This window comes from Agelaius phoeniceus, chromosome 3 (genome assembly GCF_051311805.1).
Source record: "Agelaius phoeniceus isolate bAgePho1 chromosome 3, bAgePho1.hap1, whole genome shotgun sequence".
In the NCBI taxonomy this organism is placed as follows: Eukaryota; Metazoa; Chordata; class Aves; order Passeriformes; family Icteridae; genus Agelaius; species Agelaius phoeniceus.
Window position 1 is genome coordinate 58,256,699 of NC_135267.1, and position 27,723 is coordinate 58,284,421.

Below are 27,723 nucleotides of genomic sequence, written 5' to 3' on the forward strand. Positions count from 1 at the left end.
TTAGTTCACTAGTCAACAGAGACTTTCGGTTGTCATGTTCCTCTGTGTTCTCATTAGCCCTTGTTTGACTGTGATCCATCCCCTACTGCCTTCTGAATTAAGTGATGCTACAAATACACTTATTATGTTTTATGATGTCTGCTCCTCAAATTATTTTAAGGAAAAAAACTAAATGCAATTTGAAGGCTATTGGGAAACACAGGAAAAACACGGCCGCACATTTTCTTCTGTGTTGCTGATTTACACACAGTTCTCAATATCTCTGCCCTATCATAAAAACATAATAGCCACTCTACGGTGTAACCACACACACAAAACCTACAAACACCAGAACAATGAAAAACCCATGATGCTGCTATTGCCAGGCAGCTATGAATGTCTAATATTCACACTTTTTAAAGCAACATTTTATCTAGTTTCTTCCAGCAGTGAACTCTTGTCACCCTCTAAGGAAGTCTCACAGAGACTTTTATAACTCTTGCATTTTAATTCACACATCGTGGCTCAGGGAACAATTTTGCAGGACACCGTAATGCTTCATCTAATAAAAAAAGGAAAATTCAGTAGGCAATATGAATCCTTCTGGAATTCTCTTCTTCCACTGAAATTTAAGTCCTCTAAGTACTTAAGCAATACTCAGCAAATATACATGATATTCACTGTAAAGTGATTTTAGAAAATATGTAGATTGCATTAACACAGAAACAAGAAGCATTATATAAAGTTTTTTAATAAAATACTTCCTTTTAAACCCTTAAAGAGTTTAAAAGTTTTATCCTTTTTTTGTAAATTTAAAATCCCAACAGCAATGTCTGAAGCATAAAAACTCTGCTAATACCAAAAAGCAGTTCTTCTAAAAATGAATGCATCAACCATGTTTTTGAACAAAAGCTAAAAGCTGTCTTTGCCATTGTGCCATGCTCATAATTTGTTAAAGAGATTTTAGGGTGAAGGCTCTAATTTTAATACTGAAGGATCATAAACCTTTTTAAATTTCAGATATTTTTGTTCCTTTTCTGTGAAATGAATGCAGAAAACTAGCACCACAGTGACACTGTGTATAAAGGAAAAGCAGTCTCTAACCAACCATGTGGCAGGGAAGAAAAAAAAATTATAGAAGCAAAACAAAAGCTACTGCAATTACAAGAAAACATCATGAAAAGTTTATTTTCAACTCCTGCATTTTCATGTTTGGCTCTTATCTGATTCCTTCTGCTTAATTGTTATTTGGAACTGTGCCTTGGAAGACACTACTGCTGCCTCTCCTCTCAATTTGGAAAGTGTGGCAAAGCAGCTCTATTCAGCTTCAGAGCAGTGAACATAATTGGAGCCCTAGTTCGCAAGCATGAAAGGAGGTGCTGTGCCTTTGATTAGAACTACCATCTCTCCGTGGTGTTTATCTGAAGTGTTATTTCTGTCTTCAGTGTCGACAATGGCAAATTAACATTTTACAATGCTTTCCAATGAGCTCCCAGATCTTGGCTACTGCTCAGCTCTCCCTGATGTGGAGCCTGATGTCACGCTCTGCCCTTGTTTTAAATGTGACCTAGGACATTTTAAGAAATGTAAGATGTGGAGATGTTTCCCCATTATAAAATCTCTAAATGCCACATGTCACACAGGATGATGAGCTGGAACACACTGCAGGGACATAAGAGGTGGGGAGCCTGGACAGAATCAGGCAGCCCCAGGAGTGAGGTAATTTTACACCACCTCTGACTGAGGGAAGAGACATTACTAAGTTTCCAGTACACACACGCAAGCCCCATTTAGGGCAAGGCTCCATGCACACACTCCAGGCAGAGGAAAGTTAGGACTGCTGGCAAATAGCAACCACCAGTGGGGTAAAAAGAGAGGATTTGCTGCTGTGCTTTACTCAAAAGAAAAAAGTTTACAGATTTTTCTGGCTTCAAAACATGTGCAAGGAAGATATTACAATATACAGCAACTAGTCCTCTGCATCTGGGTGCATTTCACACATCAGTGCCCAGCATTGTTATTTTCACTTCTTTTTTTAATGGAATCAAGTGCCCTGTCTACTAAATAAGGGCTTTCTAATTTTATGTTATTTATTGCTTCAGAGGGGGAGGAGAAAGAATTTCCTAGCAGAGTAAAAATAAACTGGACATCATCAGCCAGAAAAAATACCAACACTAACTGATAGAAAGTGTTTTGTTTAATATAAAACATAAATTATTTAACATCGTAGATAATTAGTGAAGTCATTAGTAAAAGTTCAAAAAATAATACTCAAGTAAAAAAATAGAGTAATGATGCTTACAAGTGAATAAGGACTACAAGTAAAACAAACAACACAGTTGGATATGAAATATTTCATTCAGACAGAAGAAAGTGTATTTGGCATGACTGTTGCCAAAGCAGCCAGGAACTCTGACAAAACTGCAATGAATCTTTACTATGTGCAGCACACCTCATTTGAAAAATAAAACTGCCTGGAATTTGCAACACTAATTAATTTTTATAGGAACAAGTAGTCCTACTAAAGACAGTGTAGTTGCATAGGTAGTTACTCCATAACTCCCTTCAGAGCTGCAAAATGCAGTCCAAACACGTATTTGATGTCAGGAAAATATTTTTTGAAAGCTTGTGTTTTCAGGTACACCTTAATGTCAGCACTCCTTTGGTATTTTACCATTCTGAACACTCTTCTATTTAACTTACAGCACACTTTAAAATGCTACTTTAATAACTTATGTAGTGATTGGGCATGTTTTGCTCTAGATCACACTTTTTCACTTGATTCTTTGCTTGCCATGGATTGATCTACAGCCTACACAAACGCCTAAGTTTAATCAGATATCAAATTAGGAAACATTGTATTTGACAGTTTCAGTTCTTTTCCAGTCCAGTGAGGAGCTGAACCTTCAAGTTCTGTTGAGTTCAAGGAAGGCAGGGCAAAAGTCATCCAAAACAGGTTTGCACTATTGATAAGTCAGAACTGGTACCATTTTGCATATTTAAGTATTTTAATTTATTTGTTTGTTGTTAATCCTGGAAGAGAGATCATAATTGCAGCCTTCAACGCGTGTAATGAACATCGCCCCAGCATTCAGAAATAAATTACGCCTCTGCGTCATGGTGCTCCAGCTCAAAGGCAATATTTGTCCTTCCACTCGTGCTTAAGTTTGAGCCTCTTGCTGCCTTTTTCTTCTTCTTCTTCAATTCCACCCCACGGGATGCAGGTGCGTTTTCAACACCATTAGTTGTAACTGATGACAGAGGAGTATCGACGCTCATTAAGTTGGGCTGATTTTCTCTCTCATTCCTTTGTATCCTTTTTTTCTTTTTCTTTGTACCTCTAGAGGAAGGTGGATATAAAAAGAGTAAAAGAAACACAAAGTTAGCCCAAATTTAGAGCTTTTTCCACCTACAGCTGATGTGTTACAGCAATTGTCTGCCTGTCCTCTTGAGCACAATGCTGAAACAACTACAAAAACTACTGTTCCACAGCAGAACAAAGACAGAAAAAACATGAAGACAAAATATGAGACCACTCCACTAGTCTACTTTTTATCATAGCATTGCTTTGAAAAGAACTGCTCATGATCTTAAAAATCAGCTCATCTTGATCAACAGACAAGAGATGTAATTAAAAAATACAAATTACCAGTCTCCTCCTCTCATAAAAGCAATTGCACTTGTTTTTTTTCCACTTTCCTAAGCTCAGACACCAAAATACTTACAATTAAATAGAGATTCCTGGTTTATTTATGCAACAAGAATAAGACACATAGTCAAAGTGCCTAAGATTAGTTTTTCCATTTTAATATACCTGAACAAGGACAGAGTCAGAAATGGCTTTAATGTCTATTTCTGCTTATCAGCCTTCATACAGTGCCAAAAGGATTGGTCAAGCTCCTGTATTCCAGTTGATGCCTCTAACTGGTCTTGCACATGATGGCAGGGATTATGCAGATGTTACACCACTTTTATCACAAATTCCCACTCTTGGCAGAAGTTGTAACTTTAACTATAAATATGTTATGTATTTAGGTTGACGGACCTTTCAAAGGAAGGTACTGTCTTTGCTCAAGATTTGTATTGTGCCTAGCACAAAAGGGTCTTGGTTTATGACCTGAACTGTTTAATGCTGCTGAAACACGTAAGCAAAGGGATGAATCAAGACTGAAGAAGGTGTGTCTTTTTCACAAAAATGGTGCTACAAGTGCTGCACTGTTAATGATACTGTCCTAACATATCAGATTTTATAGATGAAAATGTTTACACATCAGCCTTGCTAATGAACTGATGAATATCTGCCTGTAGTTGGAACTTTTTTTAATGCTAAACTGTATACTCATGAATATGTGGATTGCTGCAGCTCTAGTACTGGAACATCCTAAGGAAAAGGTTTGAGTGTCTAAGAACCTCTGTGTCAGGATTCCTAGAACAATTTGAGGAAATACTGCTGTATGAGGAAACTAGGGTACAGAGTCATAATTATCCAGTGTTGTAAGTGCCAATGTACCAAACCCAGTGTTCAGCTGGGTCTTGTGTAAATTTATGCAGAGCACTACCTAGTGCAGCTCAAGGAAACCATACAATGGGAACACACCTAAGGACATACTGGCTGTGCTGACAAGTAGCAGCTAATCATTACTATTCAAAGGGTAGGTTGCTATGCTATTTCCAATATAAAGCTACTCTAATTTTGAGAAGCGGTTTTCATCTTTTTATTATTTGAACATCAGATGTGATGATGTATCAAAACTTAGATTAAAATCACTTAGCATAATTTCACTATTTCTTCTAGAGCTTGCAGAAGACACATGAACTGCTTGCTAAGATAAAGGTCTACTACCATCTTGTATAAAATTTGTTTTACTATTGCAAAACCTTATTTTCCACCCAGAAATTCTCAAAAGACAGACATTTCATATGGATACTGTTCTAATAAGCAAACCAGTAAACATTCATTTGGCTTAGCAACTTGTGCAGGTATTAAAGTTTCAATTCTCCATACTTCAAGTGTGTACTTGACAACCTCTTGATTCTTAGGAATTATGCAGTAAATTAATTTCATATCATATATATCAATGTGACATGAATCTTAAGTGTATTTTCAGAGAAAACAGGAAAATAGCAGCATGTTTTAGGTGTAGCAACTATTTAAGTACGATTGGACTGGATCTCAAGTCACGTTGATATTGCTGTTGGATGCTGAAATATAAACTTTTTCCAGTTAGGATGGCAACACTTGCATGTATGTAAACTTTTAGGGATATTTCAAGACACATGTACTGCAGTGACCAAGAAAACTAGAGTCCTGGCAGGTACTGACAGTTTTTCACACTAGTGGCATCAGCAGTGTCAGAGGATTCTTTTCTAGCTTCAAAATAAGGCATCAGCTTGTAGTCTTTTCTGAAAAAAACCTGGTCCGTGTGGTCACTGCTGTGAAGTGCTATGTCATGGAGCATGCATGATTTCAGACTGGAATCTCCATGATGCTCCTGCTCCCTATGGTTCAGAATGAGGGAGCATATTCCAGTGATTCAAGCACGTATGTGTCTTCTCTCACCTTTTTGAAATGTAACTGAAGTAATTTTTGGGCTCTATTCCTTAGGTGTGATATCTTCTCAGGATAGCCCTAGTTTCCATTAAAATGAAAATGTGTATTTGGTATGACCCAAAATTTTTGAATCTTCTTAAATTATTTGTGATTCCACATTTTAAATCTGTGGTCCCACATTTTTCAGTGGATGCTCTGGAAAGGAGGTCACTCAAAATAATTTTTTCCTTAAGTCCTACCAGTGGAGTTGAGTTATCCCAAATTTTTGATACTGACTTCTAACAAACTGTGTCAACCGTCACAGTAACTGTGCTTTTAAGGCATTTCCTTCCTTAATGTATATACTACTAGAATAGTTGTGTCCAAAATTCAACACTGAATTCTGTCAATGTGTAGTTGCACAGCTCACTCCTCATTGTGCTTGAAGGTTAAACTTTCCACTCACAATTTATTTTCAAATCAAGATACAGTTAGAGATACACAATTCAGATTTTGTATCTACTAATAATCTACATAATCTAAATAATCTACATAATTCTGTAAATGCAGATACATACCTGAAAAGGCAGGTTCAAATGAGGTATGTATCTGCATTTACAGCATAATGTAGATTATTTATATGACGAGGGAATCAGTCTGGAAAATGATCAGTGAAATAACTTTGCTTAGGTGACAGGTACAATGGCAAACATGGGAGTATTTTCAGATATCAATTTTTGAAGCAAAAATGGTTGCAAAAGCTAAAGATATTGTGGAAGCTCCCATTCAAAATGCTGAGATCTTATCTGCTTACAGCTTTCCCGCAACAAAGCGCTACGATTTTTAAGAAATGCAAGTGCCATCATCAAAGGTGCTGCTGGCATCTTTTTAGAATGTGAAAGCCTTTTGGAATCTACATTAATTAACTTTTAGAAGGTGTAAAAATAGCTTTCAGTCTGCAGCAATAAATCCTAATACATAGCTAAGGGATGCCAGTGAGCAACCCTGTATCCCTGAGTTTTGATTGCCATGTACATTATAGTCCTTGCTCTTCTGGGGATGTGCATATGGATGTGAACTATTATTTCGGGTGTGAAGCACTCTCCCACTGTTCACCCTAAAGTTAACTTCTTATTTTGCTTGAAAAAAAAAAAATCAACCCTTCCAACATTACTCAGTTTTCAAACAACAGTTTTAGGAATAACACTGCAAATTGTTTTAAGCATTTCTTGCTTACTGTGTTGCAGGTGAGTCTCTATCTGTGTCATGTTTGGAGGCAAATTTCAGGTCCCCTGACTTACTGGTGACTGGTGACATCTGTAAAAAGAGACAATAAAAGCAGGAAGGTAAAAAGACGACAGACAACAGGGCCAACATGTGCATAGAAAACCCACCAGCTTCCTGAATAAGGAGAGAATATACCTCGTTTGAAAAAGAATGTCTATCGGCCATAAAATGTTAACTCCTGTGCGGTTACAAACAAGGAAACAGTGCCCTGCTACAGAAAAAAAAGGCTGCTTGCAAATAAAAGACAGTTTTCAGCTATGTGTAGAAACAAGAGGTTATGAATCTGCTTGAAGCCAGCTTAAAACACACATTGCTTTAAAAGAATTGTTGTTTGTGCTTCTACAAGTAAAAAAAGCAGAATGCTATAAAGCCTTCTTATTGCATAGTTTTCACAAAAAACCCTGTATTTTTTAATCCCGCAAGTTTCATTATTCAGAAGCAATTCAAATCACTCCAGGTTACTTTGTAGTTCAAGGCTAAAAAGATTCCCCAAATCTGGAAAAGTAGATTCTCTCACTTCCAAAGTAGTTAGAGGGTCTCTGTACAACTTGCTCCCTCAACAAATAAACCTAATTCTAACAGGTCTCAAACCTAATGGAAGAATTCCCATAAGGAAATGTGAATGCCCTTCCTGAGTCTTCAGGGACAGATTATTTTATTAGTTTAATATTATTTTTCTGCTGACTTAGAATAAACAGGATCAAGCTCCCATTGACTCACTGAATTCATAGATTTACACAGCACACAACAACCATGTTCAAACATTAGTCATTAGAATTAGTCTGCTGTAAAAACACAGATTGCTGGATTAGTTTAGACAAAAGTCAGCCTATTAGAATACAGTAATGTAGCACTGGCAGGGCTAGGAAGAAAAATCATCTACTTCACACACAAAATCCTTCTTAATACAGTAATAAACTTGAGACTAAGTCAATGGTAAAAGTAAACACAAAAGAAGGAAATATAATACCACTGATATGAAAAATACAAGGGAGCGTTGAAAAGGCAATGACTCCAAGTAATTAATACTTCCTTCAGCATTTATAACCTTGTGGTTCCTTGCCATACATACAATCATTAGTTCATTCTGCTCCCAGTGAAAACAAAATATTTTCCAGAAAATCCTGTGTGAATGATGTTGAACCATTTTACCCACATTTTTGAGCAAATATTACAGAATCTTCTCACTATACAATTACTATAATCAAACATGAACCATTCCAAAGAACTGTAGAATTTCCTGAAGTGTTGCTACAGAAGAGTGACCTCTTATAAAAAAAACACTAAGATTTTTAATACTTTCAGACACCTGAACACAGAAAATTATCCTTGTTTTACAGTTAGAAGCTTAAAGTATCCACTAAATTAGGCTGCTTAACCGAAAATTCTTATGATCTGTTTTAAAAAGAACTCATCACATAGCCTTTCCTATATTAAAGCACAGCTTTTTAGTATGAGTACCAAGGAAAGAAGAGCACACAATTGGAGGCTTTCAGATAGCTGTTCATCTCACATGGCAACTCATGAGAATTCCTAGGTCTGCGGAGACAGACTCCCAACACTCCACAGTACTGTTTATGACTGTTTTTTTACTTCGTTCCTACAAACTTTCAAGCATGTAACAAAGGAGGAACTAGCTACTAGATCTTTATGAATCAACCAGACATCTCTGCCACTACCTCCTTTTGTCTGTCCCACACACCTTTGTGTCCCTCTCAGTCTACTCCTTGACCTTTTTTTCCCATCCTAGTGATGTAAGAAGTAGCAGTACTGAAGAAACAAGGGGATCAGTGGCAGATGCAAGGAGGCAGTGCAGGAGCTGGTGAAACAAGGGGATGAAGCATCAGGAGGAAGAAGTGGAGGCTGGGAAAACACGCGGATCTTTGGCAAAGGATGTGTGGTAACACACATTGGGAACTCACTAAGGACATGTCAATGTCAGGAGCAAACCAGGGAAGGCTGGAATATGGAGGAGCTGAGGAGGCTGTTGATCTCATCTTTGTCCATTTCTAAACCTCTCAACCACTTGTTATGCATGGGCAGATCTCCCAGGAAGCTCCAAAGAGCTCTGCACTGTTGTCACTGCCTCTGTACTAAGATGCAGTAAAGCTGGTGCTTGAACAGGCATGGTGTGAGCCAGACACTCCTCCAGATCACAGAGCTTAAATATTAATATAGCATTATTAGGGCAGTGTTTGCTTTAAAGAAAAACATCCTAATGTTTCAGACACTTCTGAATATTTTTCTGTTCACAAGAACAAATGCTGAACAAAAAATGTACAAAAAATGAGCTTATTTGTACAGTGTCACTAATGGTGTTCAATTTTGTTGCCATGCTCTAATTCTCCCCCCATTTGTGAGATATAGCCCACCAGAAGAAGAGAACATTAGTTCATGTCAATTGTAGAAGCTTGGCTTTTCCAAAGGGTTTTTTTGCTTTAAGATCATAGAAGTGAAATTTGTAAAAAAGTACGTATTTTCCTTTTCTAAAGGGCTTGCTTGCTTTACAGCTCTTTCATTTCATACTTAACATTCTCTCTTGCTGCTACATAAGAAGCAACCAAAGCAATATAAATAAAGGTAAAATACACAAAAGCATATCAAGTTCCTGATCTCTGCTATAGAATCCACAGCAGTAAATCAAGCACTAAATCCTTCCTCTGCAACTTGTGGGAGCAATCAGGTATTTCAGAACACACTTTCTAAAAGAACCTGAAGCAGAGGGCATCTAAAGGAAATACTAAGGACATAGTCCCATCCCAAATCTATGTTTTTGGTGGTGCTTTCCTCTAGGCTGTGCAGAGCTGTCCCTAAGATTGGTCTGCAGAGATTCTCTGGCAGACTAGGAGGTAGATGGACAGAATAGAGTGGTGCAGCAGGGAATCTATTCAGATGACTCAAGCCATGGCAGTAAATGAATTTGCTCTACAGCCTACAGAGGAACTCTCCCATAGAAGCAGTTTCTACAGAACTTCATCTAATTAAAAACTCATTGGATCACAGATGGCAAGAATGAACATGTCTCTGTGCCTTTTCATGCTCGCCTTTAGGACGCTACACTCAGTACTAATCCTGTATCTTGTTTTCTATGATGCAGTCCGTGGATAAAAGATTCACAGCCACGTATTTAACTACCCAAAACTATGCCAATGCCTGCTGTCAAAACTGTTCTAACAAGTCAAGTTCAGGAGAAATGTGACACCACACCTCACCCATCATTTTCTTCCCTGCTATTATGCATCCATCCCCACATTTCCCCATTAAATGAACAACTGGCAGAGACCTTTGCTACCAGAATTACATATATTTCTTTTGCCGTGACCTTCCTATTTAAAATGCAATTAACTTACAATTACTTTCCCCCCCCTTTAGTGTTTTTAAAGCACAAGCCTTTGTAAATAAGACTGACAATATTCTGGCCCTTATATCTAACAGTATTAACTTACTTGTGAGAATCTAGAAGAACCATGGCTCAGTATACAAGACAGACATTGGCATGAATTTCTTTTTTTTGCATAAAAGGAAAAGTCTGTTGGGTGAAAACCAGAGTTTTCAGTAGTCATGGCTTAACGCCAACAAATACTGCATCTCAGAAATCAAATCTACTACATGAGTTTTTGAGGGACAACAAAAGGAGGAGGAGGAAGAGTGGAGACAAGATCCTTCAGATTGAAGCGGTATGGTTTAGAACACCTGTTTTCAGTCTTAACAATCTGGCCTCTGGGAATTTTTATGGGAATTTATATTCACAGCTTTGCATTAACATTTGCATTAAAAAGTTCAATTCTCTTCAGCAAGGGCCTAAGAGGACCCAAGGAGAAAAATGGGTAAGGGAGAAGTTCAGGTTGCTCCTGAGATATGCATCACTTAACAGCATTTTTGGTTCTGCTTGACCAACTCAGTGGCTCAGCCTGATTCTTCCTATCTTTAAACAGACTGGTCACCTACAGTAAACATCTATGCACGAAGTTCCTCCTTCTCTTTTTTCCCCCAACAGGTATTGATTTGCTCATAAACCTTCTCCTTCAATGACTCAAGTAGTACTATAGTCACAGGTGTAAGTATTTTTGAGACAGAACACATAGCTAGCAGCTTACAAACAAAGTAGCACCACACATTCATAAGAGACAGTAATTCAACTTGCACATGCAGCTGATATGCTGGAGGGAAGGGATGCCATCCAGAGGCACCTTGAGAGCTGGCTCTATGCAAACCTCATGAAGTTCAACAAAGTACAAAGCCCTATACCTGGGTTGTGGCAATCCCAGAAACACCTACAGGCTGGGCAGAGAAGTGACTGAGCGCAGCCTTGTGCAGAAGGATTTGGGGGCGATGCCTGATGACAAACTCAACATGAGCCAGCCATGTGCGCTCACAGCCCAGAAGGCCAAACAAATCCTGGGCTGTATCCAAAGGAGTGTGGTCAGCAGGTCACAGGAGGTGATCTGGATTCTCTACCCTGCTCTTGTGAGACCCCACCTGGAGTGCTGTGCCCAGTTCTGGACATGGAACTGGTGGAGTAAGTCCAGAGGAAGGTTACAAAGTTGATTAGAGAACTGGAGCACCATCACTACAAAGACAGCCTGAGAAAGTTTGGGCTGTTCAGCCAGGAGAAAAGAAGGTAGTGTGGAGAATGTGTGGAGACCTCATAACCTTTCAGTGTCTCAAGGCCTACAGAGAACCTGGAGAGGGACTCTTTTTCTGTGTCCTGATTTCAGCCAGGGCAGGGTTAAATTTTGTGCAATAGCTGAGAGGGGCACAGCCAGGACCTAGATGTGATAAGACCTCATATCATTGCCAGGTGTGGGGGAAAAAGGACTCTCTTGGAGAAGGCTGTTCCTTCCAGTCTGAAACTTGGTGAGGAGAAGCCATCTGGCACTAATTTATTGTAGCAGGCTCCACAGAGAGCATCTTTGGATGTGAATCACTCTTTCTTTTGTACACTTTTGTTATTAACATTGCTGATGTTACTGTTCATTTTCTTATCTCACTGCTGTTTACAGTAAATTCTTCTTATCGCAACCCATGATCTTCACCTTTTGTGCCTCCAATTCTCAGCTTCATTCTGGTGCAGTGGAAAGGGGGAAGGAAGCGGGAGCAAGAGCGTGCTGTGTGGATTGGGAAAGCCTCAGTGGGGGCACTGAACGGGCCCCCACAACAGCCTGTAAAGACAGGACAAGGAATAGTGGGTATACATGGAGAGAGGGGAAGTTTAGGTTACGTATTAGGAAGAAATTTTTTACTGTGAGGGTGGAGAAACACTGGAACAGGTTGCCCAAAAAAGCTGTGGATGCCCCAACCCTGCAAGTGTTCAAAGCCAGGTCAGATAAAGCCTTGAGCAACTTGGTCTAGTGGGAGGTGTCCATGCCCATGACAGAGGGGGTTGGGACTGGATGATCCTTAGGGTCCATTCCAACCCCTTCACATTCTATAATTCTATCTCAAACAGTACAAATTACATTTTAAAGGAAAAACAGGGTACTAAGAAATAGGAAACTAAAGAACTCAAAAGCTAAAATATGTTAATATTGGGTAAAGATTTAAAAAATGGCCCATTCCTTATAGATGGTGCCACAGCAACTTTTCCTTCAGATGAATGATTTCTTAAAGAATAACCAAAGTAATTACTACTTCAAAAATAGGATTTATAAAGAAATATCTATTTTATAATGCCATTAAACAATATATGTGGAAGACTACACAGTAGCTTTGCAGATTGATTCTAGAAAAGCAGTTTCTTTCAGACCAGATGTCAATACCTGCAGAAAGAGAGATCTGTAATCATATTAGCTAGGAATGAAGCCCAGAATTATGAACTTCACTACAATACATTGTACTTCAATTGAAAATCACTTTTTTTCTGCTATCTCCCTGAACCTTGAAAATGAACAGACTTCATGATGCGTCAAAAGTCTTCAGCTCTACTCACTGCGAGAGTTTCATTGTATTAATTCCTTACTATTTCCCTCATTAGCATAATCACATCTTCCTATTTCCCCCTCCTCTTCCTAAAAGATAATCAGTCTCTGAAGTGTTCCTCAGTTACCTGAAGAAAGGTAACCTTAATGGAGAAAATAGAAACAATACAAACAATAAAAGTGTTTATGAAACTAACAGAAAAACTTCTAGCTATTATTTTTGAAATATGGAACAAGCTTTTCATACTTTCTAAATTTTCAGATTCAATAAATAAATTTTAAGTCCACAAAATCACCTTCATGTAAACAGCTCAAGCCCAGGGGAAAAGCATCAATTGCTTGGCAGTTTAGTTTCAGACACACTGGGCTAAGTATTCACAAAGTCTGGCAAGGACCTCCTCTAGGGGAAGAAGAGTGAGACCATGAATTATTTATGTGAACAGTGATAATCCCTAACTTTGTTTAAATGTACATGGAATCAAGTTTTGATGACCTTTGGGTAGATTATTCAAATCGTGCAATAATAATGTGGTTCTTGCCAGTAAGCCTTTTCTTTTTTTTCTATTTACATCTTCACATCATTTTCCAAAGATAAATATACCAGAAAAAATACTTTATTACACTTTTAATGGAAGCTTTGAATTTACTATTTTGTCTATTACTACTTCCTACTATTCTCATGTAACATGGCATTGCATATTTAATATTCAGAATCCAGCTACATGTATTTCATGTAGTGAGTGGCAGGCCATTGAATTATAAAACATGTTCACAAAATCTTATAGCCAGCAGAAAACTTCTGGGAAAAAAAAAAAAGATACTCCATAGACTTTGAAATGTTTCTCATTGGCCAAAATTTTGCAAAACCCACACTATGGTTTCTAATAGAACCCTATCTGAATTGCTGTCCTTTCCACCTTCATCTTAAGGAACCCAAAAACAAGACATTAACTGGAGCAGCCAGTTGATAAATCCATCTCTATTTCTTGGAATTCTTCATCAGTGCAGTGAGAACTTCACTCCATGAAATTTCAATTGGCAGTTTACATGCATGTTGTAATTAAAGATGATTATGACCTAATTTTGTGGCTCAGGAGTTAAGTAACTCCTAAGGCAGGAAAACAAGGTTTGCATAAAATTATTGTTATGAATGCAAAACTGATGGTAGAAAGTATTTTGAAAGAAAGTTCTTTGAACTAAAGCTTTTCTAGAAATTATTTGCAAAGCTTAATATTGGATCTTAAGTATTACACCCTCTTCTAATGTTAATAATTCCACTTTATTCACTCATAAAGCCCTGACGATTAGCTAGATATGCATTTGTAATATCTGCAGTTTTAAAACTATTCTTAATTAGACTATCACGTATTCTCAGTAGTTAAAACCATAGTCATAGTCAATATTTTAAGTGCCTTATTTAGTCTTGAACAGTACCAAAATCTCACAAGTAATTGCTAGGATGATTTTCACAGTAACTGTTTTGCAGTCTTAACAGTGTTAAACATTTGAGTAATCCTCAAAAAAACCCAGAAAGAACAATAGATATAGCAGACCTAGGTATAACTAAGTATTTGGGAAAACATGCTTGTGTCCAAAAAAAACCCAACTAAAATATTAATTTATATTTTACTGCTTGTGTCAACAACTTAAGCAACAACCTAATTACTCAATAAATATTTTTGGATTAAAAAAATAAAAGCTTTTCTGCCAAAGCAAGGAAAAAAAAAATCCCAAACCAAACAAAACCCCAACAAAATGCAGGGTTTTACTAAATTTTTCTTATCTCCCATATAAAGGAAATTGGCATTTCCCTTCATCAGGTCTTATACTGAAAAAAAGTGAAAGGATTAGGAAGAAAAGTTGCTGTGTCACTGCTGCAAGACAGGAACTGCCATAACTGATGAGCCCCCTCAGTGGTCATCTTAGCAGTTTTGTCTCAGAAGTCTCTGGTATTGCCTAAAGCCAAAGCCCTGTAAAACTTTCATTCATTCTGGCAAACAGCTGAATGAGAAGTTGTTTCTTCCGTGCAGAATTCTGCAGCTTTTGTAAACCTATTACATTTCAAGGCATCGCAAGTATTACAGAGATTTGATTCATCATTGGTTAAAGTCACTATCCTCTTGATGGTTTATACAGTGTTGATGTGACTTGAAATTTAAAAAAAATCCACCAAATCGTTTTTCCCAGTCATTCCAATGCTTTTGAAATCTCAGCCATTTCCTCAGCCTAAAATGTGTTATTAAAGCAATTAATCCCTAAGCACACACATTTAAGTGTCTTGTAGGAGTTGAGTTCAGCAGGGCAACTAAGCATGGCATAAACAAAAATTTCCTTCTACCAATAGTAGATGTGTTCCATTCCAGCTTAATGCTCCCTGATCTTGTTTAACAGCAGAAGGAAAGAAAAGTGAAAGAAAGAAGAGTGCATTGACTTCACATCGGGTATTACCTTGTATGCCCTCTCCAGTGTTCATTCTTTGCTAGTTTAATCTCATATGTATATTCCCTTATATCATTTTTTCTAGGACCTGTTTCACAATTTCCCTCTAGACTCTGTATGATTTTGTACTACCATTGGCTGCTGTGCAAGGTAAAAGCAATGTATTTGCTTGGTTTTGGACTGATACTGTACATTTGATTCATTATGTCTTTCTTGTAGACTACTACAAAATTCCAACTAATTATTAAATATGTAGTTAATTTAACTCAAGGTACAAGCAGAATTCAATTTAAGAGCATTTTAATTAAATAATATTAAAACTCAGCATTATTAAAACAAGTACTACCAGTAATAAAAAAACTAGTGTTAGAAAAATATGTCAGCCATAGACACTTGAGAAATTCTAAGCAATTGAAACTAATCAAATGTTGCTTCTCACAAAGCTGAATAACAAATATGGGTTGCAAATGTTAGTAACAGTAGCTGGTGTACATAAAAGTATTGTGATACAGTAAATTGACTAAATTCCTACCAGATTAAAACAGAAAAACATATATGGATAACAATGACCAAGTCTAATAAAAATAGGTATAACAACGCTTCTCTCTCTCTTCTAATTCCAGTCTACCTTTACAGAAGTATCTGGAAGTAGAGCACCCTTGCATTTCCTGGACAATGGTTTGCCTAGGAATTTCTCAGGTACAGAGATGTAAAGGATACTTCAGATTAATTGCTACTACTACTAGTGATTTTTCAAGTATAGTTAGGAACAAAACACCAAGTAATTCCATTTATAGCAGCTGGCTCCAAGAAGACAGCCAGCTTCAACAAGATTGCCAAGTGAGTAATCTCAATAATTTCTTAAATGCTATCTCTATATTCACCTACTAAAAACAGAAGCTGCACAAAAAAGGTCAACAGAAATAGTCTTGAGTGTTTTAACCTTGAACACTGCAATGCCTTTTCCAGCCTAAATAATTCTATGATTGTATACACCATGGAGCAAAGATTAGATGAATCATTTGAGAAGTCCCCAAAAGTCGTAACTAAGCAACACCGAATATGCTTGGAGTCTTGCAAATCAGATACAAAATATTAGATTCAATTTTAGGAAAGTACATGTTCAAATAATTTGAAAGAAATCTGAGCAATACTTTTAAAGTAGTTGTGTTAGTACCATCTCAGTAAATGAAAATGAAAGTTGTGGAAAGTACACTTATTAAGGACACAAACATTTTGATATAAAAATTTCTTAAATTCTAACAGTTGGTGAACTAATTTTTAATTACTTTTTTTCTTAGAAGATATCCCATGTTTTACGACAATCATTAGTTTTATTTCACAGAAGGGAAACATAAGCATGAAAAGTTTCTAATCCTCTGAAGAAGAGAGAGTTAATTGGCCTGCTTTGCATATAGTGGAATCTCTAAAATTCAGGGAAAAAAAAGCCCAGTCCATAAAAATCAAATGTCCATTTCTTTTCCTGGACTAAAACCCAGGTCCTGTTTCTTTTTCTTCTGTACATATTGTATATTCTGACTAACCAAAATCACAGAAAGAGGAATGCTTATGCACACATAACCTCTGTAAATCTGGAGTCAATGGGAGATTTGCCACCCATTAGAACAGTGGAAGTAAGCAGGATATTTAATTGCCACACAATGGAACAGCTGATTCCACACAAGATAAATATTAAACTACTATTGGAAGTACACCTACTTGCCTGGAATGAGATCTACACATAAGAATTTTTTACATAAAAGATCAAAAATTAATACAGTCTATATGGCACACAAAATACAACCTACCTCTAGTTACAGAATCCTTACTTCTCAAATTATTACCTTATCTTGTGTCAGAAAACCTTCCTCTGCTTCTGTTGGTCCTTCTGGTAGGAGAGGAGCAGAATCTGGTATTAATCCTGAAGGTTGTTCTTCATATTCTTCTGAAAAGAGGAACCATAATTCTCCATTATTAGAGCTATGAAAGAATTTGTGAACCACCATGACATTACAATCTAGCCAAAACCAGGATGTGAACAAAACCAGGTGAAAAATGTCTGAAGGCAAATGTATGAGAATTTATCCCTTAAACCTTTATTTATACTAGCAAGTTTAGATTTAAATGTGATGTATATATTGGTTACTGTAGAAAACAATTCAAACATTTACCTAAGAACAAAGTCCATACTGTTAAGAAGCAGTGGATACTTAACAAAAGTATCTTACATATTTCTTTTGATTCAATAAGATGATCATCAACTGCAATAGCTAATTATTTACCAGAGATTTTTTTTCACAATTGTACAGCTGCCTCAAATATTTTGTTTAGGTTTTGTCTTTCTTTGTTTTTCAGAACACTTTTTAAAGGCCCTCACTGAAGACTCTTCCTTCACGCTTCTCTCTGGGTTATCTAACAAGGAGGAAAGGCAGGGCAAAGTGCACAGGATGTACAAGGAGAAAACAATAGGGAAGGGCATAGTAAATCTAACTTTAATTGACCCCATCAAGTGAGCACTGTGTTATGTGCAAGTGTTTTTTAGGAAAGAGGCTTAAATACTAGATTTCACTTTAAAGACATAGGGAGGAACTAAAAAATGGGGAAAACCATCTTGAGAAATGTTGGGTTAAAAGATTTCTAAATACCAGTATAACTGATAGTTTGATAGTTTAGGAAGGCAAATGAATTTCTTGTAGTGTGCAACCACAAGCTGTGTCCACAAGCTGAATATTTACACCAGCACAATGAGCATCTTTACAGCAGTGGACTAAGTAGGATGCTTCCTATATTATTTGTTCAAATTCATCTAGGTTTGTCTGTATCAGTTTAATCAAAACTGTTTTAATGAAAAGCACCCTGGTAGCAACTTCAATGCTCAAATGTGAGATTTAACCATTACTGTTCTTTTAAAACTTCATACTGAAATCCAGATATTTGGGAACTGAACATTCTCCATTAGAGCAGGAGGAAAATTAAGAGTTTGTACAAAAGCTAGATTTAATGGAAATTGCCTAAGAAAAAACCCCAAGACGTTTGCAAAATGTTCTGATGTGTCCTAAAACATTGCCAAGCTGGGGCCTGAAAGAGGTGGCTCTGTGTTAGAGGAGACAAGGGATCAATCCAGCTGACAGATAATTAAGTCAGTAATAAGCTGACTTATTCCATAAGCTGAAAGTGCAATGGTTAGCTAACTTAATACAATTTTTGCACCACAATAAGTCATCATTATGCCACGTGTGTACTACATAAATTCCTATCTTCGGAACAATAAGCAGAACAGCACGGTAAAATCTTGGAGCATCAGTTAAACCCACACCGGTATACCAGGAAGACAGCAGTAAACTTACTTTCACCAGCCACATAATTAGCTGGAAAATAGCCTTGCTGTCCATTTGCTAGGCTGCCAAACCACCAGTTATCATTATCTTTGTATAACACTTGGATAATGTCACTGCGATGGATGGTTAGCTCATCTGATCGATGCGCTGTGTAGTCATAAAGAGCCACTACCTAAAAGAGAGATAAGAACACCACAGCTTTATCACAACCATGCCACAGAGAAAAAAGCGCAACATCCACTTCCTCTTGCAGAAAAGCAGCTGAAACCAAAGCTGCACTTTGGTAAAAGCTGAGGCTGCCTCAAGTTTTGCTAATGGGATCAGGGGTGGTGGGAAAGCAGCAGGAGAGGCAAGATAAAGGACTGTGGGATTGCAGAAATGGTTAAGAACATTCAATTCACTAAGATTAGCTTCAAAACAGCAGCTGTTAGTTTTATAAGCAATTTGCTTGTGAAGCAAAAGGGAAAAAAAAACTTCATACAGTCACTTTCTCAGAATTGTTACACCACCTTCAGATCCCATTCTCTGTGTGCTCATGAAGCATATGTGTTTGAATAAATACTTCAACAGTATGACAGCTTTATCCAAGGAAAAATTTAATACAAAAAGACATTGCAAAGTTTTGCTTTGATCACTCCATTTTTTCTTTTTTCTTTTCTCTTTTCTATTTTTCATTTGTTTTGTTTAGCAATAAGCATTTGGATATACAATTTTATAAATATCTGCAAAAAATACATTTATATTCCATTTCACATAATAAATCTATTTGACAGTGAAATTCAGTGCAGCTATACTTTTATGAAAAAAAGTACTAACAGTCATCAGGACCATAGATACTACATATAATAAACTACTAGAAGCCTGCTTTCTACCCTGAATATGAAAATATCAAGTACAATGTCTTATTTATTTCCTATGCCTTATGAACAAAAATATGTCCTAGTAAACTCTGAGCAGAGAAGCATGAAAGGAAAACAAATGAACTGAAAGAATAACGGAATTGCTCACTTCCCTCATCGTAAGTGAAGAGCAAAATTATGACCTATTTTACACACAGAATGCTGCTTCCCTACCTACAATCTTCACCTCATATTCCTCTAATAAACTGTAAGTAGAGGTCAGAAACAGGGATCATTAGGAGTAATAGGAGGGGTAATGGGATTGAAGGAGACAGCAAAGTTATGATGATACAGACAGGAAAAAGCCCTTATTTTTTTATTACTCATGCATGCAGAGTAATGACTGCTGAGTTAAGACTGCTGAATTCCACAGTGCTATTTATACTTGTATTTCTGCATTGAGCAGGATCACCTGTGAGTTGCGTGTGTAGAAATATAGCCAATGTCACTTGTATTTCCATAATTCCATGTCACCAATTAAAGAGATTAAATCAGTTATGAATGGGAAAAGATGGAAGTGATTCTACCATTGTAAATTTTATGTGGCAATTTGTGAGCTGGTCAGCACTAAAGAATTAGTATCAGCATAGTTTTCAGTAGACTGGAAATTTACCTAAATATGCATTCAGTAGTCCTGAATTTACATAAAGAAGCTAAACCATGGAATGTGTTTTATCATAACTCTCCTCCCTGCATTAGGAAAGCTAACAGTAATTTCAAGTGATATTGGCAGAAATATGAACTGTAGAACAGAACCAAGCTAAACCACACTAATGAGCACCATGACCATGTCCAGTAAGAGGTGCTCTAACAGTTCCCACTTCAGTTAAGTGACAACCTCATGAAAACCATGAGGTCACTTAAGGTAAAAAAACCCAAAACCCAAAACTCAAAATGGAATGTAGGAATGCAACACTAATTACTTGGCAGCATGAAAAACAATGAAAGGCAGAGCAAGAACTACTTTTTTTTGCTGGGTCTTCTGCAAGATACTTCTGGTGCAAATGCTGTATTTTTTTTTAAAAAAATTACAAAAATTCAGTCACGTGGAAACTGCCACAAACAGTTCAAACCAATCAAGTCTGTCTCTCAGAAATAAGAAATTAATATACCAATGTGTCCTATAATACAACTGGCTTAGTAAGCCTGGCAATTGAAATAAAATGTGGAATTGCCATTATATTCTCTGTCAAAATATGATCAGAAAAATGACCATAACAGGATATAAGAAATGCACCTCAGAACCAAAGAAGAATTTATACCACAAACAATTATACCTAAAGCAGTGGTCTTTTTTCTGGACTTCTTTCTTTAAATTTCTGGACAAATTTAAAGATTTGTCAAGTTCTATTTGGGTCAATGTCCAAGCAAAAAGTAAAAAAAAAAATCTATATTCAACAAAATTTTATTATATTGTTTTTCAAGACTGATTAACCCAGAAGTAATGTAGTAATATAGTTATGAACATCTTTGTAAGAATTAAAAAATCTACAGTAGAAAAAAAAATGTCCTCAGGATCATGCTAAAAGAAAGACATGCTTTTGAAAGCAGATACAATATAACAGGTACAAAAGATATTGCAAAAAATTACATAATACTTACTGTCTCTTGCCCGGGTGGACAACTGTTTCCTCCTCCCACTCCCAGTGCAGCCAGACTGTCCTCACTCTAGAAGAATAAGTTGTTTTAAATTTTAATATGAAGCATTTTGCTAAACTATGATTGCATTTTCATTTTTCCTGTAAGACAGTAAGAATTATCTACAACAAAATGCTTTTTTCAAAAATGAAAAAGCAGTAGTGATGTTAAGCAAAACTGAGTAATATTGGCTATTGGCTGGTAGATGTTTAGAAAAAGATATTAAATTTTTCAAGTATGTACACTGCACTAAAGACACAACTGGACTGAAGACTGTGCAGTCCAAGCTTGTTTGCATTGCAAACACTACAGCAGATATTTAAGAAGTTGTTGCAGTGGACTTTACCTCTGAACCAGTATGCAAAAATGTCACTTCCATATAATGGAGAATTTTAGGTTGGTCTTATTAACAGTACTTTAATTCTAATTGTTCTATCCTCACCACTTGCTCTTCAGACTTTCAATGAATTCAAAAGAATAGTAGGTATATATTGCAATAATGAGGATAGCCTGTACCTTAAAACAATTTGATTTCTGTAAAATAATCGAATGCTTAAGCTAAAAGATTTAGAGTAGAAAAATTATGAAAATTAGCAGAGGAGCAACAGACTAGGGGAAAAAAAGGAAGAGGTGGAAATCCTTTGCTGGTGTTACTTAATTTTTTTTCAATGGTCTTCTAAACAAAGGGGAAACCAATTTCCCCTTTGTTTCGTGTGCATCACAGTATACACACTACCATACAGTATAGAATATTACACAGCAATTAAAATATTTTAGAAGTGGTAAATGTGTGCTTTGTGAAGTAAACATTTCCACCTCTAACAGATATATTGCATTATAACCATTTAAATCTGAAAATTTTAATCCAACATACTTTATCTCTTTCATATTTTACAGCCACTCCTACATATATCTTTTGCATGAACTTCTTTCTCTTCTTCTGCTTTTAAAAAATCTATCTATAATGCATTGTTCTTTTTATTTTCAGTGTTTGTAGTTTTTTAAAATTTTTTTATTAAGGTGGTCCAAGGAACATCATTACAAATTACAGAGAAAATCCTTGCAAATCCTCAGTAGAATAAATGCCATTCCTGAGAATGGATTCTTGCCCTCAATGTGGTTTCCATAATTTAGCTGGGCTTATCCCATATGGGAAAGAAATCACTGACTATCCTGAACTCCATCCAGTCTCCAGATTGTTTTGGTACTGCCACACTAGTTACAGACACACACAGCAGTTACAGATGAACTCAGTACAAAAGCAGTTGCACTCAGCTCTCATCATCTACCAGAACATCTAAGCCTACCACCTAAAGAGTTCTGAATAATTATGTACATGCACAGAAGGAAAAAAAAAAAAGTGTAACTGCCTGATTTGATAAACAAATTTTGAACAAAGACTGGTGGAGCTGCAGTTCAGAGTACACTGCTTGTTCAGTGGTCTATTAGTAGTCAGCACTGTTGTACAGGTTTCAGTTAATTCTCATTTTCAAGGTTAAGAGAACTGTGCAGGCAATGTGCTTAGCCTGTGGGATGGGAGTGCCTCCTGTTGCTCAAAAATGATTCATCAGAATTATTAGCAGTATTATTTAGGTATCTAGCTCGGGTACTCATATTGCCCCATTATTGTGTCTCAATCTGTCTCTCTCTCATTTTTTAATAAAGTATTTATGTGGCTCTCAAACACTGGAGAACAGCTTGAAGAGAGCAAGCTGTGTGGAAATAACAAGCTAACATCTATGAGTCACCCTGAGACTATGCTGAATGTTCTCAGACACTGCCTTGAACTTTTAAGGCAACAACAATGCAAAGAGGTGCCTCCTGAAGAGGTGCTCTGGGTACGTCACTGGCTGCACACACCTCTACCTCCAGCTGTCAAGGGCAATTGCCATGGCTGCTACCACACACACAGCAACTGCAAGGCTGCCTCTGCTGGGCCCTGCCATCCTCCAGTAGTGCCAAGTACCAGGTACACCACAAGGAACATCCAACAAAAACTAGTGCCCTTTCAGCTTAGAAATATCGTTTTTTAAATGCTGGGTCACACGATTAGGGCACATTTTCAGGATTTTGAAAAAAGCAACAGGCATATTGAATGGTATGAATACATCATTCTTAATACAATATTAATGCCTCCTTTTTTTCCTGCAGGATGGAAACTAGCTAATCCTTTTCTTGCACTGGAACAGATGTGGGGCTATAGCTTTGTCCTGTGGAGTTGGTCTTTTTGGGAGGCAGACCATCTGTGAGAAACAGAAACAAAATGCTTGCTAAAAAAGTGTGCCATGTCACACTGACTGTGGTTGAACAAAGCTATTAGGAGCTTTCAGCATTAAGGAACATCCTCAGAGGAAGACAAATAGACCCATCAGTTGATGCAGAGTTCTACACCATGGAGTATCACACTGGTTATCCACGACTAACCCTCTTAGATACCCTTGACATTTCTAACTCAAAACTAAACAAAGATGTTTCAACATGCTGATACAAAAGAGACCATTGCATATGAGAGCAACCTGATACATTGTTTTACCAAGTTTTATAGATTCCTGATAATAGCTCTAATTAAAATGTTTATGACTACTTTTTAATGGGTCAGTTTCAGTGATTGCTCAAATGGAGGTTTTGCTTTTTGATGCAGATGTATAGTGGCATACGTACAGAATTTGAGCATTAGATAGTGCTCATTCCCTTAGGAGAAGGAGCACTGAGAAAGAACAAGTGATATCTTATTGCTGCCTTTTCTGTAAAAACGTCAGGATTTCATTTCAAGTACTGAACCAATATACTTCAATTATCACAATATCAAAATTTAAAGAAAAAGGAATTATTCATATAGTTTCATATGCTTCTTCCTTATAGGTAAACATATTCTTCACTGTAACAGAATAAACATACAGACTAAATTCAACCTCTAATTAGCCATTAACTCTTAATTGTAGCACATGGAAAATAAGCTTTTCTAAGATTAATTTTAGGCAGACCCGACACATACTGGGGTGAACCTCACTACGCACACACGGCCAAAGTCATGCACCCTCCTTTTCCCATCAGTGACAGACTCAGGGACATGAAGAAGGACAAACATCTATTGCCTGGATGCTTCCCAGTAGCACTGCTTCCCTCCACTCCACCCCCCCACAGCTGCCAAGAGTCTAAGAGAAACTGGGAATATTACTCATGCAAACACTCCAGAAAAGATGTAAGGAATGTGTGTTACAGCTTCTCTTGTGTGTTCAGTAAATCTGAGCCTCAGTGTGTAATAGCCAACCTTCTGAGGCTGCTACCTTTAGCAGATTTCTTTTGTTGCTGCTTTTGGGTTTTGGTGGTTTCTTGATTAGTTTTTTTTTTAAAGGAGAAAAAATAAGAAATTAACTTCTAGAGCCTGATTGAAAACCCTTGGTTGGCTTAAAAGTTAATATGCAAAACATTTAAAAATTCTACAGAATAAATCTGAGATTTTACTGTTGCTCCATTGTCTTTTTCCTTAATATTCTAAAAGTTACAGATTTACTTAATTGTCTCCTCCCCTAAGAACACTATGCAATCTCTTTACTAAGTGAAGTTTTAAATTAAATGCTATGTAAGATGAGACTTAGAAGAAAACAGCTGGATACTGTTAGCACTTTTGTATTTTGTTCTCACTCTCTGATCCTAGCTCAGGACAACTAACTACAAATTTAGTCTATGAGAAACAGAAATACAAATACTAGTATTAGTAGCTAAATTAAAATTATGCTAGAAGTATCAATTGGGAAGAATGATAAACTCTTCTTCAGTCATAATTAATGTGTCCATAGACACTGTAAAGTTACTTCCTTAGGCTTCAGATAACTACAGTCCTGATTTGATTACCACCTTTTAATATTTAATAAGCATGGGAATCTATAATTCTGCCTAGAGGAAGAAAGGACCAAAACTGCACCAGGCTGCACTTTATTAATATCTGCAAAGTACAAACAGAAATCAGAAATGCAAACACAGCTGCTGCAGAAAAACTTACAAGGATTACAAAAAAAAGACAGAAAAAACAGAAAAAGACCAATTCAAAAACATGTTAAATACTCCAACTCCTAAAATGATTCAAAACCTCCTCAACTATTTCACCATTTCTAAAAATTCTAGTTTTTTATTTTAATTACTCAGTTAACCTGCATTTATATATTTTAATGTGTTTATAATAGAAGAAGTAAAAAATATATTCAAAACCTTAATTTAGCCCTCCCAAAAAAAAACTATTTTAGATTAGCTGCTACCTAGCATTTCACAAAACAGTTGGTCCTGCAAAAGTTTATCAAGCCTGCTGTGATGGAGAACACTACAGTACTGGTTGAACAATATATATTTTTCCCTAAAAATTACATATGATGGCTAAATATTTGAAAACAGGAAAACAGGAATCATTTAGCAACTAACATAACACCAACATAAAACCATGCTTTCAAAATTTCTGGGTGAATCCTACGTATCTAAGCTTTCCACAACTATCTCAACAGATTCTCTTAAAATAGGTACGTCCAAAAAAAATCCTAAAGCAATCCAAACCAAACCCCAAACTGAAATTGTAAAACAGATATAAATGACCCAAGGTAATTTATGTCCACTTATTGCATTTCTCTCAAGAATTAAAATTAGTGCAATTACAACAGAATATTAAACCATGCCATTCTGTCCATGGGAGTAGGAGGATTAACGTCTCCAGTAAAACAGGCCCAGCTTCATGGAGACACAAAGGCACTCAGTATTCAGAAGCACCACTGCTTCTTTCTTCACTAGTTTCTCCATACATTTTGTGTTTAATACAGGTTCATCAAATGTATAGTTGCAATTATTGACATTTACAGATTCTGTTGGATTTTTATTATGGTGATCAGGAAGCCAGAAATAAATGAAATAACGAATATAATTAGAAGAAGCTTACTGTAAATATTTAAGAGATAAGCAATGAAGCATACAGAGGATAGCTGTGATTTAACTTGTTACAAAAAGATGAAGTATGAGTAAACAATGAAAACATGGTGCTGCAATGAGAATTTAATTCCAAGTTATTGTCTTTGCTTTTCTCTCAGCTACTCATCAACGCTTGTTTTTTTAGTAGAAAAACAAAAAATGTATGAGTGTGATCTTATTTATTTATTTCTAAACAACAAAAATTAAGTAATGAAAAAATATAAAGCTTTTGATTTGCAGATATCTGATCTCACTACCAGCTGGTCACAGCATAAGCTAATTTGGCCATGTAGACAATTGATTTGAAGACATCTCTTTTTTGAATAAAGACAGGATAAAAAAACACCTCTCTACAAGAGAGAACTTGTGAATAGTGACATTTGATAGTTAAACATCAATTTAAAAAAAATGCAAAGAGAGAATTCCTTACCTTCTGTAGTCTACCCAATAGTGTTCGACTAAGAGGATTTCCTACTGGGCTGAAGCACCCTGTGAAAAGAAAAAGCTGTGAATTTTCTGCTTGTTATCCTTTTCCATCGAATAAACCATTTTATTTTAAAATCATTATGTTAGCAGGGTGTGTTTGACAAAATTCTAATGAAAAGCAGCAGCATCTTTCAGTCACAACTATGCATCCTTCAGTCAGGAACAGTTGGAGGGTTTATTTAACTAACAGACCTGACACAAGGTTAACTAATCCAATATTTCCATTCAAATGATTTGGAGAAGTAGCTCAAGCTATGTCCACATGCCACCTCGTGCTCAAAGCTGACACTATTATCTAGGCTGTATTGCTTTTCTCTTCATTGAAATTCCAAGTAATGCATACAAAGTTTTCCAACAGAAATGATCACAAAAACTCACAAAGGAATTACTTCCTTATTTTATCTGAAAGAATAACTATTCCTATTCAGTGTTTCCCTTTGATCATCTGAGTTCCTATCACAACACATCTTGCTGTTTATTTTATTCACTCTCTACATAGCACACTTGAACAAGTACTTGTAAATTCTTTTCTTTTCAGACTATTATGTTAACTACTAAGCTCAGGAAAATCCTTTCATCATCTATGGATTTATCTTTTTGTTATTGGTCTCCTCGGCTGTATACTTAAGAAAACATCTTAAAAAGAAAAGATACAAAAAAATCGGAAAATCGTTGAACATGACAGTGAAAAATGCTACCGCTTCACTGGAGAACAGTTTCTCAAGTACAGAAATGCCAGGCAACATAGAGTTAAGCTCACTGGATTTTCTCTGTGAGACACTAGCTTTGAAACAAATTTTGTTTTTAAAGAAAAATAAGTTCTGAAAACTCATTTTCATTTGCCACACCAAAAACCTGCTTTTGAGGAGTCTAGTATCTGAATAAAGAGGACTTTTCAGATTCACATTCCCATGTACTGGCAGAGCTCCACAAGGAAACTTGCACAACTCCACCTACAGTATATTTTCTAAAGCCTAGTGGTTTTGACTTTCACAGGAGATTTACTCATAAATGTTTAATCATTAAGATATTTAGATATTTCTAACTAGAATAAAAGCTGCAAGCTCAAATAATGATAGTCAAACCATGCTCCTGCAAATCTGCATGTGACTAATCTACTTGTGAGAAATCCTAAATACATGCAATAATGGATTATTCAGCTTCATGTATGAATTAAAAACATCTTGATCTTAATAATTTTGGAAAATCTTGTATAAATTCTGAAATACTTTATTTTGAAAGGTTTACTTTGCTTTTAT

The 27,723-nt window shown here is 36.4% G+C and overlaps 1 protein-coding gene across 6 annotated transcripts in view; it reads right to left on the reverse strand.

The window, feature by feature from the left end:
* Positions 1-2,158: 2,158 nt before the first annotated feature.
* The window catches only part of AHI1 (Abelson helper integration site 1), an 85,743-nt gene continuing 60,178 nt past the window's right edge, over positions 2,159-27,723 (reverse strand). For all 6 annotated transcript variants that reach the window (XM_077175352.1, XM_054629719.2, XM_077175355.1 and 3 more), the window contains 6 exons: positions 26,409-26,467; positions 20,993-21,058; positions 18,501-18,663; positions 16,998-17,098; positions 6,747-6,826; positions 2,159-3,319 (listed from right to left, as the gene is read on the reverse strand). In XM_077175352.1, the coding sequence (XP_077031467.1) occupies positions 3,082-3,319; positions 6,747-6,826; positions 16,998-17,098; positions 18,501-18,663; positions 20,993-21,058; positions 26,409-26,467 (707 nt within the window). In that variant the 3' untranslated portion in view covers positions 2,159-3,081. The remainder of the gene's footprint in view (positions 3,320-6,746; positions 6,827-16,997; positions 17,099-18,500; positions 18,664-20,992; positions 21,059-26,408; positions 26,468-27,723) is intronic.